This window comes from Impatiens glandulifera, chromosome 1, assembly GCF_907164915.1.
Source record: "Impatiens glandulifera chromosome 1, dImpGla2.1, whole genome shotgun sequence".
NCBI lineage: Eukaryota > Viridiplantae > Streptophyta > Magnoliopsida > Ericales > Balsaminaceae > Impatiens > Impatiens glandulifera.
In genome coordinates, this window is record NC_061862.1 from 155790867 (window position 1) to 155804695 (window position 13829).

Here is a 13829-nt window from a genome sequence, read left to right on the forward strand (position 1 = left end):
TAGAAGGAAAATTATAAATTTCTTTCTTAGTCTAATCAAAATGTTCAATTTTTTAAGTGGAATTTGAATATCGGTTAAATATTGACTCCTAAAAATTTCAAAACTAAAGGTATCATTTCGGGTAAAAAATATTATTTGTGTTAGTGGGACCAAAAATTAACCTCGCACTAATATTTTCATTGCCTTTTATATTCAAGATATAATTTAGCATATACTATAAGATTCGTTATCTTAAAATTTGAACATAACAATACCATACCACAACACATGTACATAGGATATCTTTTTATTTCAAGAGTTTTCATTTTCAACTTCTAAAATCAAACATGACAATTAATGTTGATAGATGATAGCTGATAAGCCATTATTGGTTTCATTTTAAAGATAAATCCAAATAAATAATTATTTAATTAATATTTTATTATCAATGGAAATCACTTGTAAAATTACTTTGAGTCTTCACACGAAGAAAAAAAAAAATTATAGTTTATTTTAAAATTATCTTAAATAATTCGCAATTTCGTTTTACACTCTTACTAAACAAATTATTTGATTATATATTTATACTCTTAAATTATTTTATCTAAATAACTATTTTTTTCATAATTCAAAAGTTATTTAAACAAAAAGTACTCTATATTTTTTAAATAAATATATCCCTTTAATGGTTTCTTGTATATAAATAATCTCGAATAAATCATATTTTTATAATTTAAATTGAACAAAAATATTTAAAATAATCTCAAATAATTCAAATGATTATATATATATATATACAAATATGACCTAATAAAAGAGAGAAAAGTCTGGTATAATAATTATAATAAATATAGATAAGAGAGATGGATAAGAATTCAAATTGAATTATTTGCTTATTTATGGATAGGAAGCTTCCTCAGCCCGTCTCTTCTTTCTTGACTTTTCGTCATTGCCAAATTATTAACCAACATTTGGGGCTAGTTTGGTTCATTTATAAACTTAAATAAGTTAAGATTAAATAATAAGTTGTTAGAATAGTTTTAACGAAAATATGAATAAAATCAAACAAATATGAATGTTTATCAAAAAGCTGAATAATCTAAAATAAATAAGAAAGATAAACTAAAACCATTAAGGAATCAAATACACTTAATTTAACATTTTGAATAGATTGAATATTATAATCCTATTTTAAGCTCAAATTAATACTTGATGATTGTTAATTAGTATCACACTTTAATTTTAACGAACACAATTATATAATATTTAGAATGACATATATAATCATTATCTTTGAAAAATCAAGGTATTTTTCTTTATGGTTAAGATATTCAAACTTAAAATATTTGATTTCTATATATAGTAACCCTATGTTGTAAAAAACAGTTAACTCATGAACATAAAATTTATTTTGAAGGATTTATAAAAAATAGATTAACCATATTTTTTTTAAACAGTTTCACTCAATAAACATAAAATTTATTTTAAAGGATTTTATAAAAATAGATTATTACTATAAAAAATAAATTGACTAATTGTCACGAATAATTCTATTTTTTAATTAGAAGACAATATTTTTTTACTACAATTTATAATTTTAAAATAAATTTAAACCAACAAATTTATTTTTTAAAATTTATATTCTGATGACTTATTGTACGAGATTAAAATAAATAATTAGTTTAGAACCGATACTATGGCGTATATCAAAATAATTAAACTATGGGCTATTTAAATAAAATTCAAAAGATATACATAAATAAATAGGTAAGTAAATAGATTAGATAGAATAAATGTATCTAGTATGACTGCAAATGAGTCGAACCTGAGCTGGAGCTCGACTCGGTTAAGTATTTATTATTTCGACTCGAGCTCAAACGAGTTTATAAATTTAAGCTCGAGCTCGACTCGAAAGTTTGAAAAAAAAAATCATGCTCAAACTCGAGCTCGAATTCAAAACAAAATTTATTTTTAAAATAAAATATCAAACTTTCATATATATTCAACATTCTAAACATGTTATTATAAAATAAAAATATGAAACCATCGTAACTATTCAAAATTTCAAAAATGATATATAAAAGAGTTTTTTTCCTTTTATGTCGCCGAATTTCCTTACAACAAAAAGAAATTAGAGTTATTTAAAAACAAAAATAATAGTGTCCAAGAGAATAAATACTATACTTGAATAAATTAGAGATAATAAGAAAATAAAACAATCTCTTGTGAACTAACAAAAGAAATACTGTAAGTAAGATATAATATGAAGAAATGAAGAAATTCTTATATTAATGAGTGAGAGAAATTGTGTGAATATGAGATATTATGAAAAATAAATAAACTCTTATGGATGAGTGAGAGAAATGGTAAAGAGGAAGAGTAGGGATGGCAATGGGGTGGTTCGAAATGAAGAATACATTTACCATTTACGCCCTATTTTTATTTCGGGAATTTTTTTAATATCATTCCTGCCCCATTCGATTTTAGGTAATCCCCGCGGGGCACTGTATAATATTTAAAAAAAATAAAAAATTATATAATAAAATTATATAAATGAATTTTTTTAATATAATATATATGGTAATATATTGAAATTTTAAATTTATATTATTATAAAGAAATAAACTTATAACTCTTATAAAATATAATGAATAAATAAATATATGGGTGATTTTATATATTTAATTGTATTTATAGTGTTCGGAGCATAATCGGGGTAGATGACACAAATACCATCCTCGCTTCATCCCTGCTTGGTTTCGGGGGAAAATTGTCACAAAAGGGACAATTCAATTCGGTTACCGCATGGCGGTTTCAAATTGACATCTTTAAGGAAGAATCGTGTATGATATGATAATGTTTAAGAGAATTAAGGTTTTGCTTTTTAACTTTTGGGCAATAAAATATAATAATATGGAGTATGGGCCTATATATGGATTTTGAAGAGAGTGAGTAAAAATTATTTGTTTAAAATTTTAATATTAAAAAATATATATATATATTATATATTTTATGTTCGAAAAATCTCAACAAGTTATCGAGCAAGTATTATATGAGCTCGAGCTCAACTCGAATATTAAACGAGCTGGCTCGAGCTCGATTCGAACTCGGTCAAAGTCAAATTCAAGTCGAGCTTTGACCGAATGGTTCATGAGCGGCTCACGAGCGACTTGACTCATTTACAGCTCTAATATCTAGTATTAATGTTGGTTTATTTGTTTTACAAAAATTGCAAAGAAGAAAAAAAATGTTGATTGAAAAGTGGTCGACGACATAAGTATGCGACCGCTAGACCACCGTGGACCCTTGGCCGCAGCCGGCCAAGCGAGATCCCAATTGTAGGGTCATGCCCCCGCTAAGGAAGGGTAGTCAACGTCCAAAGGAGGCCGTTAGAAGACAAGGCACGGAGCCTAGGTCCAGGCCACAAGTATCGTAGGACGTTGGCCCGCGATAAGTATTTTCTTGGGCCAAAAACGACGTTGTCTTGGGCATGCCTTCAACGCCCTAACAAAAAGGGAACAACGTCATTTCGAAGCATAGTGTGACTTTGATCTTCTACGCGGCTTCCTTCTTGCTTATAGTGGCCGATCATTTGGTTATTCAAAAAATTCAAACTTTTGATTGGAGTCACCATTTTATCCACGACCACGGGAAGATAGGGAACTCGATAGTGTCATCCCCTTGTTCGATTATGTTGAGTTATGGAATTTAGACTTATAATAAATTCTACCGAAATTAATTAGAGTTTGGGTTTGGACTTGGTCGTGACTATTTAGATTTTATTACCTGAATATTTACCTTATAAATATGTTATTATTAAGGGTTTTACTGGTGAGATATAATTTTATAGGGATAAAGTATGAGGTAAAAAACTTTGTATTCCTTCTTTTTCTTTATAGTGAAATTCATTGGTGGTTGAAAGTGGATATATCTTGTTTGAGTGAACCACTATAAATTTGTGTTTTCTTGTGTTTTTATTTTCTTGCATTTTTATTGATCGTTTCAAGTAGATCAGATTTAGAGATCCAAATTCTAACAGATTATTCACTTCACAATCCCGATTTTGACCCAAAAAGTTTGGCAACCAAAACAGGAAATCAAAATTTGACATGGTTAGCAGATTAATTGGGAAAATTTATCTCAAGGTTAGCCTATAGTGTTTAGAAGAGTTTAGAATGGGAGGTAAAAGTCGAGAAACTTGAAACAAAGTTTGAAAATGATTTTAGAAAATGTAAGCGTTTGAAGATTTTTTAGTTTTTTATTGATTGCATGGTGTCATGATTTTGTGTTTTTGATTGTTGTAACTAGTTTCTATATTGATATATTAACTATTATCTAAGTTTCATTTTGAGTATATATTTTAAAATTCGATTCTTCCATTTTTTTTGTTTTTTCTGCATTTTGCTGAAGAATGATAGATGATTGAATGTGTCTAATCTTCTCATTATAAGGGTGTGTTTGGTAACTCTAGAATTAACATTGGAATTGGAAGATCCAATTCTAATTCTTAAGTTTGGTAAACTCTTTAATATTAAGAGTCATAATTAAAATTATTATTCCAATGAAATTCAATCTAGTGTAATTTTATGGTTCTCAAATCCACTCTTTTTATGTCGGAATTATAATTCTAAATTTTATTTTATTTTATATTTTTTCAAATAAAATAACTTATTTTATCATTTAAAACAAAATTAAAATTTTTAATCGATAATATTTTTTTTGTAATTTAGGATGTTAAAATATCGAACCGTTGTCTTTTTTATTTATTTAACATTTTTGAACTAATATATTTATATATATTAATTTAAATTTAACTAATATTTTATTTTTAAATTTAGAAAGTTAAAATGTCGAACTGATATTTTTTTTAGTATATGAAGTTAACATTTTGAACCGTTTTTTTTTTTTTAATGATAATCGAAACTTAAAAAATCTTTTGAAATTTGAGTTATTCTAATTGGTTGTGTATTTTAATAAAATATATAATTTATATTAAATTTTTTTATTTTTTTTACAAACATAGAAATTAATATTAAATTGCAGTTTATAGTTTTCCTAAATATAAGAATTCAATTGTAATTCAATCTCAAATCTCAATTCTCATGCAATTTTGATTTCAATAATTTCAATGTAAATTCCAATGCAAATCCAAAGTACCCTTAACCTAATATTTGATCATTCCCGAGCATGTTTTCTGACCGAGAATATATGGTCTGGCCTGGCCTGGCCTGGCCTGGCCTGGATTTTGACTGAGAAGGCTCAGGTTCTAGCTTGGATTCTGACCAAAAGCTCTCAGCCATGCGATTGAGCTTCTCCCATTGGACTGAGCGCCTCACATTCGACCAAGGTTGGCTTCGTCTTCGAATGAGAGTGTATTTTGCGCGACTATGGCCTTCTATGTGACCGATAGACTTGTCTGGACCGAGAGTCAGCGCCCTCTTGGCCTGGCTTTCAATTGAGGTCTGTCAGCCTGCCCTACACCCATGATCCATGACCCACGACCCGACCCGACCCACTCTAAGGCATGTTTGCTTTTTATTAGTTCTCATTTTAAAAGACCAAGTTGATTTTCTAAAAAAAAAATTAAAAAAATAAGAACAATAAAACACATATAAAGTGTTTTTCTTAAGGCGGTTTGGTTCACTTACATCTTTCACTCGTTTTATTTACGCTTCATAATTTGAGTTTTAAAAATTAAAAAAATATAAAGTTAATTATTTTATACTCACAAAATAAAATTTAAGTCTATAAAATAAATTAACTTTTATTTTTTATTTTTTTAAAGGTTTTTCAAATTAATCTGCATTCCACAAGCGGTGCATTTATATTATTTTATATCTAATCTTTTCTTATTATCATATCATGGTAAATTTAAATTATGTTTATGATTTATCCTTAATTATTTTTTAATATAGGAAATAATTTAAAGGGTAAAATTTATCATGAAACTTATCCTTAGTTTCAGGATAAAGATTATGTTAAATCTTTAGACAGACTAATGTAATTGGATAATTCTAAGTAAAAGTGTAAAATTATTTATAGAGAAATGATTAGGGAAGGAAATAACTCTGAAATATCAAATAATTTCTCTATTTTCTTTCTTTCTTCAAAATTTTATTTTTTTTAAAATGAGATGATGTTACGCCTCTCTCTCATTCCCTTTTCTAAATTTTCACCATTTATCACTCATCTTACAAAGACTGTTTGTACACCCGAAATTTATTTATTTTATGAGTGATATGACTTTATACGACTAATTAATGAGAAGTTTAGACTAAAAAGGCCAATTAGTAATTAATTACACCCTTTGCCATAATTTTGAGATTCAATTTTACTATCTTTATTAATCTAAAAGGACTTGTGTCTACAAAATAAAATTGTTTATATTAACAATATTTAATCAAAGAAAGAAAGAAAAGAAAGAAATTTGTATAAACAATGTAATTTGGGTATAGTTACCCCATAAGAATCACGATATCTTTTGTAGACGAAAATGATGTTTCACTTCTGATTTTTCTAATGAAGAACATTATTGGTAAATATTCTAATGTTAAGTTCAATTTAAATTAGCAACTAAAAAATGATTAGTATGGTAAACCGGTCATCTCATGTTGAGTTTTGAGTCAAAGATAAAATTAATTGTTTTTGTAAGAACAGATGATTCCAATATTGAATTTAGTTTCAAAGTTGCTTACTATTATTCATAATAAGTTTGTCTCCCAAATGTAAAAAGTTGAAAACTTAAATTCAAAGGTCTAACTTAACATCTAGTGGTGCATACCTTGTTGTCTTGTTTAAATTCATAGATAACTAATGCATCTACTTTTATGGTAACAAGGGATTTGTCGACTTATTAATTTGTGCTAAGAGAATTACAAACGTACACAACTTTTCCAAATGGGTCAAGTAGGCATATATAGAGTTTCTTCGTTTAACAATAACGCCTGGCCGCCTTAATCAATTTTTTCGCCACTAAATTGATTTATTTTTAAATAATTTGATAAAATGCATGACTATGGATTGTGTGAGATGTGAATATGTAGAATTATTCCGAGGACTTAGGCAAAAATGGAACAACATCTTTCGTTCTCACATGTGAGTGCCTCCGAAATGGAAATGTTAACTAGTCAGCTAGTTCGCACATTTTTTAAATGAATGGAGACAAATTTAGTAGAGACCACATGGGGGTGGGATGGGAGAATGGTTGAGTAGAAGTAAGTAACAATCTCTTATCTTCCACCTAACCAAGGAAAAGTAGATTTTAATCATTTCCAATATGAAAATGGAATATTTAACCACATATACTTTACATAAAATAAAATAAAAATGAGTAAAACACATCTTTTTTGTTGGGATAGATAAAATTATTATGTATAAACAATAAAATTAAATAAAGAATGATTAAGTAAAGTTTATTAATTTTTCCTAAATAAAAATAAATACAAAACAATGAGTGAATAAGTGCAATGAGTTAAATTTGTTGATGGTCAAATCTTTATTGAATAAGGATGAGGTACTTCGAATTCCGATCTTATTTGTACAGATTGGATTATCTATTACCAATATTCCCTTGCTCCCCTGTCCCTCTCACAGAAAAGGGGCCAAAACAGTCTTTTTACAACCAAAAAAATAATTTTACCCTCTCTCACAGGAGAGTATTGGTAGTAAGTATTCAAAATGTTAATTGTAATATGAAATTATTATAAAGTACAGTTTTGAATCTGGAGATCCAAAATGGAGAATTACAAACATTTTGAAAACATTATATATATAGAAGCGTTTGAGAAAAAAAATAGATATTATGAGACTTGTGTTCTACCTAATCAAGGTCCTACTCACTAAAGGGTGGTGACACATAGTTGAGGCATTAGCGACTTTTTAAATGCTAAGAAGTTTTTGTTTAAGTATGAAATGTTCATTGTCATGTATTGAACACTTAATATAAACATTCTTTATATTATTAAAACTTAAATGGGAAAAGTAAATGCATGCTCAAATGAATCCACATGTTTTGAAACCTTATAAGATGATATACTTTTTATATATCGGTTTTATTTGTATTATTACCACTAAAACCATCCCAATTCAGGTCGGGTTCAGGTTGGTGGGTTAACGGGTTGAACAATACTAACATGAACATGTCATGTTTAATAATTTGGGTCAAAATCTATAACTTGAATCCGACCTGATTAATATGATTAAAATCGAACACAACTCGATTTAACTCAATGTAATTAATATCACATCTCTATTTCAGATTAAAATGATATGAGAAATGATATATACAGCACATTTATACAGTACCTTCATACAACACCTACCTGATTTGGTAAGAAAGAGAAAATATATATTTTAAAAATAATACAAGAAAGAGAAAAATATTTTATCTTTTTGAATCATGTAGGTGCTATATGAAAGTGTTGTATAAGGGTGTTGTATATATAATTTCTTAAAATGATATTAACACAAAATAAAAATGAAGTTAAATCACAAATCAGTTTGCACTTAAAAAAATGGTGAGTGAATAGGATAGGAAAGGACAAACACAAAACTTTAAAAAAAATTATAAGCGGTTCTATTTTGGGTCATTTAAGATCGACCCGATTTTGACCTGTTTAATAATAAGATTAAACAAGTTGATATAATTTCAACTCGAACCCAAAAATACATTACCCTAACTTGTTTTATTCATGTTCAGTTCATGTATACACAAACCTTGCGCGAATAATCATCAATGAAGGTGATAAAGTACCGACATCCACCTGGAGTTGTAGTTCTCGTCAACCCCCACAAATCTTAGTGAACATAACTGAGTGTCTTCTAAGTCACCTCAACCGGCCGCACATACTTCACCCTCGTAGCTTTACCGTATATGCAGTTCTCGCAAAACTCTAAATCATCAAGTTTCTCCTTGCCAAAATAGTCTCTCTTACTCAACTCCTTCAAACCATTCTCACTCACGTGCCCCAATCACTTATGTCATAGACTCGTGGACGATACATCTCGAGGCTCCACCATTGCTGCTATATCACCAACCAATGTGTTGCCTTGAAATACGTAAAGATTTTCTTTTGCACAGCTCTCATTACCACTAGCGACCCTTTGTGACCATCAATACGTTTTTCTCACCCTTTCATGCAAAACCAAGTTGGTCTAGTGATCCGAGAGAAATTAAATTTTTCCAAAAGTTCGGGATGTGTCGTACATCCGTCAATACCCTCTCAATTCCATCATGGATCTACAAACGCACTATTCCGACCCCCATCACCCTGTAAGACTTATTGTTACCTAACAAAACATCGTTCACAAAATTCTTCTCATAGGTCTCGAACCAACTCTTGTTAGGTGTCCTATGGAACGAACACCCGAAATCCATAATCTAATGTTTGTCGGACTGATTAGTGGAGACAACGAAAACGTCCGCACTTTTGTATTCATTCTTGACCTCTTGAACAACCGTCGCTTCTTCGCTCTTTTTCCCGTCGTTACTCAAATTTGGACAATCTCGCTTAAAGTATCCCTCCTTGTCACAATTGTAGCACTTAGTAGATTTTTCCTGGTAGACTTCGAACGCCTCTTCTTCTTGCTTTTATTGTCTCTCCTCTCGGTTCTTCCTCGAACCAAGAGTCCATCTCCACTTGCATTGCTCTCTTCATTATTCTTCTTTTGGTCCTTCAATCTCAATGCACTCATCACATCATTGAGGGTAAGCTCATCCCTCTTATGCTCGAGTATGTTTACGAACATCTCATGATTTCGGTAAAAAATTCAAAAATATTAGTGCCCTATCCTCATCATTTTATTTCTCCCCGATGTTTTCCAAATTAAAGAGAATCTTGACATAATCGTCGAGATGTGTCTACAAGTCCTTTCACTCAGTCATTCTAAATTTGAATAATCATTGTTTGATGTAGATCCGAGACGACAATGTCTTAGTCATATACGAAGACTCCAACTAAAGTCACGCCTCTGTTGTCGTCATGACACTAACAATCTCTCGCATTACCTTATCACTGAGACTAAGAATCAAGGTGTTATAGGCCCTTTCCAACACCTCCATTTTTTTATATGCGTCCATCGAGGCCGGTAATTGTGATTCCCCCTTGAGTGCTTTAACAACTCCCATGTTTTCTAAGTGATCCCTCATCCTAATCTTCCACAACCTAAAGTCCTTCGACCCATCGAACTTCTTGATGTCAACCTTAGAAGTCGACCACATCTCAAATCTTCAAAATAATTGACCGAATCAAGAAAAAAAACTCACCAAAAAAATCGAATTGCGGCTGCCTTAGCCCAATTTGGCTCTGATACTAATTTGTGATGAAAACTATCACCCTAAAATGAAAACGGAATAATAGCAATCGTAATGGAATGCAGAACAATAGCGTAAAAGTAAGAAAAAATGAAATAACGACACAATAATCTTACACAAGTTCGGACCAACAATGTCCTAAGTTCTGCTTTTGGAGAATCGATTCAATAGAGTTATAATAGGGATTACAATTTCTAACTCTCTCTTTTTGTTCAAGGTTTTAGTCTCACACTTTCTTCTCATTTACAATGTATATATATAGACTCTTATAATTCATAATTATGGTAAAGATTATGTGATATATCTTTGACATCTTACCATGATATGATCTCGTAGCGATTTAGTTGACATTTTCATAATTATATGATTTGATTGACATCTTTATAATTATATGATTTGATTGACATCTTTACCATTATGTAAGTTCATGTCTTTTTGAATCCAACAAATATTTGCACATATCTTCTTTCCCCTTTTTTTACTTAAAATTGAGGCACACCAAATTATGCCTCAAACATCCTTGGCTCAATTTTACAAATATTAAATTAAAAATAAGTAGGTAGCTTAACAAAGGATATCACATAAATTATGTGTTTGACTAAGTGTTAAACCTAAAACGCATATAATAAGGAACAAGTACATTTAAGACAAAGTTTGGAGAACTTGCTATTATGTTTTGATTTTTATTTGGAGAAAATAACAACTCCATAAACTAATATTGTAATAAAAAATTAGAAAATTTCCAAAATCATTATCTCTAGTTCAATTTAAAACATTTTTTTAAGTAAAATTAGACAATACTTTTTATCATTTCAACCATCTTAATTTTGCAAAAGAACTTTAATATAAAATAAAGGTTTTGTTACTAGTCTTCCCCTGAATCTTAAACAAGACATTTTCACTTGCAAACAAGTTGAATTATTTAAGCAATTACCAGATCCACACAACATTAAGAAACATTGTTCAAAGGTAAACAGCAGACATACAACACAACAAACAACACACTTAGACAACACAACCACACATAGATAAACGATCTAATTGCGACATTTTGACATTCTAATCTTCTTCTTCAAAGCTCGTTATTGTACCAATAAACTCCCTTCTCCTTGTTAATCTCGTCTTTTTGGACATAAAGACACTCCCTCGCTTCCCTCCACATGGCACTGAAAAACGGCTTGCTATCATACCTGTAATAGTCCCCCAATATGGGCTTAATAGCCTTAGTGGCCTCCATCGCGTTATAATGCGGCATCGTCGAGAACAAATGATGGGCCACGTGAGTGTCGGTTATATTATGGAACACCTTATTCAATATCCAGCCATAATCACGGTCAACAGTCGCCAAGGCTCCCCTCAACCAGTCCCACTCGGACATGTCGTAATGAGGCAAAGCCGGGTGAGTGTGTTGTAGGAAAGTGATCGTCACGAGAAACCCGTTAACAATCAACAATGGCACGCCGTAAATGCACGCCAACCAAACGAGTCCCTTCGCCGCGGCGACCCTGTACAGGATGAAACACGCGGAGACTATCCCCACGTCGGAGATGTATATCTGAAGCCTCTCGCGGTCGTTGTAGATCGGGGACTGAGGGTCGAAGTGGCATGCGAGGCGGTCATAGGGACGGCCCGACACGTTGAAGCACAGGTATAACGGCCATCCTAGAGTCAGGGTGATTATCAAGGTGAGGAGACGGCCAACAGGGTTGTTTAGGTATTTCGAGAACCAAGCGAGTTCAGATTTGTGTTTGGGAACGAAGACCTCGTCGCGCTCGAGGGACCCCGTGTTGGAGTGGTGGCGGCGGTGGCTATACTTCCATGAGAAGTATGGGACCAATAGGGCCGAGTGAAGGATGAGACCGACAGTGTCATCTATCCATTGGTAATCGCTAAACGCGTGATGACCGCATTCGTGAGCGATGACCCATACACCGGTTAGAACGCAGCCCTGACAAGCCCAATACATAGGCCATGCGACGAACTGTAAGTACTGTGGAAGGAGGTGTATGTAGGTGGAAGCGAGATAGTAGAAAAAGGATGCGATGGCGAGATCATAAACAACGTAAGAGAAAGACCGAATGAGGGAGCGATGAAAGCAATGGGGTGGGATGGCTTTCTTAAGATCGCTTAGAGTAAATGGAGGCTTCTCATGGGGAACTCTCTTTTGAGATGGTTGTTGGTTCGAGTTCTCGAACTTGGTTGCTGTTGTTTGGCTCGACATACGCCCACCCGCTCCCATCTTGAGTTCCCAACAAGAAGATCTGAAAACAAAACTGATAATGTCTCAATCAAATAGAACAATGATAATTTATAATCCCATCTCTGTTTTATAACCATGTACCATTAAGCAGATTGGACAAAAAAATTGATAAGAAATAGAGCATATACTCTAATAAAATGGAATCAAATTGTATTCATCCATATCTAAGCTATAAACATGATGTTGATGCAATGACAAAAAGGGGTTCATCTGAAAACACTTTTATTTCTAAATCTGAATCCATAAAGGGACATGCATTTAGTTTCACTGATCCACTCACTTAAAGAATAAACAAAGAAATCCCCTCATCTACGCGAAAAGCGAAAAGAGGTGATAATGATACTGAGAAGTTCTGAGTTCGAGCCCATCAATAAAGGATCGAAGCAAAACAAGTTCTAATGTGATTTTCCATAAGTTAAAGAACTCAAAATGACATGCATGATGAAATAGTGCAAATGCAAAGAACAAAGGGTTGAATCCAAAATCTCGAAAACTCCTCAAATCTCAATCTTAAATCCCTAGCATGTTTAGGGTTTAGGAAACTTGATTGTGAATCTCAGCATCCATGCATATCAAACAACAGGACTTGATGAATTTATATAGTCAACTAATACAGATTGAACAATACTGTAACAGATTGAAGTTGGAACAGCAAAAACATGAACAGAACTTACAAGATGATGAAAACATCAAAACAGAGGATGTTAAACAATAATAACAGCACAAAGAGAACCAGAAACTAGAAAAAAACAGCAGAAATTTCTCTCCTGGAAAACAGCAAGCAAGAAAGGAATGTGTAGCAAAGAAAGAAAGAAAGAAAGCGGATTTAACGAGGCAGATAATTAATCGGGCAAAATTGATAAAACCCTGCATATTCTTGTTGAAATCGAAGATTTGAAACAAAAGAAAGGAAAAAAAAAATGACTTTTAGATAGTGATTAGGAAATTTATCTTCAGATCCATCAACTTGAGTAATCATAGCATGACGAAATGCAGATTTGAAAGAAACAGATGATGATTTCATAAAAGGAAAATATCATACCTGAAGAGCTAAGAATCTAGCCTTCTTCCACCACCACCAGCACCAGCTGAGATCTTTAAGCTCTTTCTCTATTGAGGTGAAGTTAGGTTTACAGATGATGGAAACACCTCTTTCTCTCTATATATACAACCGCCCGCATCTTCCTTGGCCCAACACCTCTTTGGTTCTTTTGGACTTACTCTTCATGCAAGGCTGAAACGTATCTGCTCTATCTCATTGACACGTGTCACTAATTA

The 13829-nt window shown here is 31.7% G+C and overlaps 1 protein-coding gene across 1 annotated transcript; it reads right to left on the reverse strand.

Annotated features, from left to right (window-relative positions):
* Positions 1-11236: 11236 nt before the first annotated feature.
* LOC124920309 (delta(12)-fatty-acid desaturase FAD2-like) lies at positions 11237-13724 on the reverse strand. Its single transcript, XM_047460775.1, has 2 exons — positions 13594-13724; positions 11237-12552 (listed from the first exon to the last, which is right to left on the reverse strand). The coding sequence occupies exon 2, from the start codon at positions 12528-12530 to the stop codon at positions 11364-11366; it is 1167 nt and encodes a 388-aa protein (XP_047316731.1). The 5' UTR covers positions 12531-12552; positions 13594-13724; the 3' UTR covers positions 11237-11363.
* Between the last annotated feature and the right edge of the window lie 105 nt (positions 13725-13829).

What these genes read in the sequence shown, in the direction of transcription:
- LOC124920309 (XM_047460775.1), bottom strand. Translation starts at nt 12,530, where the DNA reads ATGGGAGCGGGTGGGCGTATGTCGAGCCAAACAACAGCAACCAAGTTC.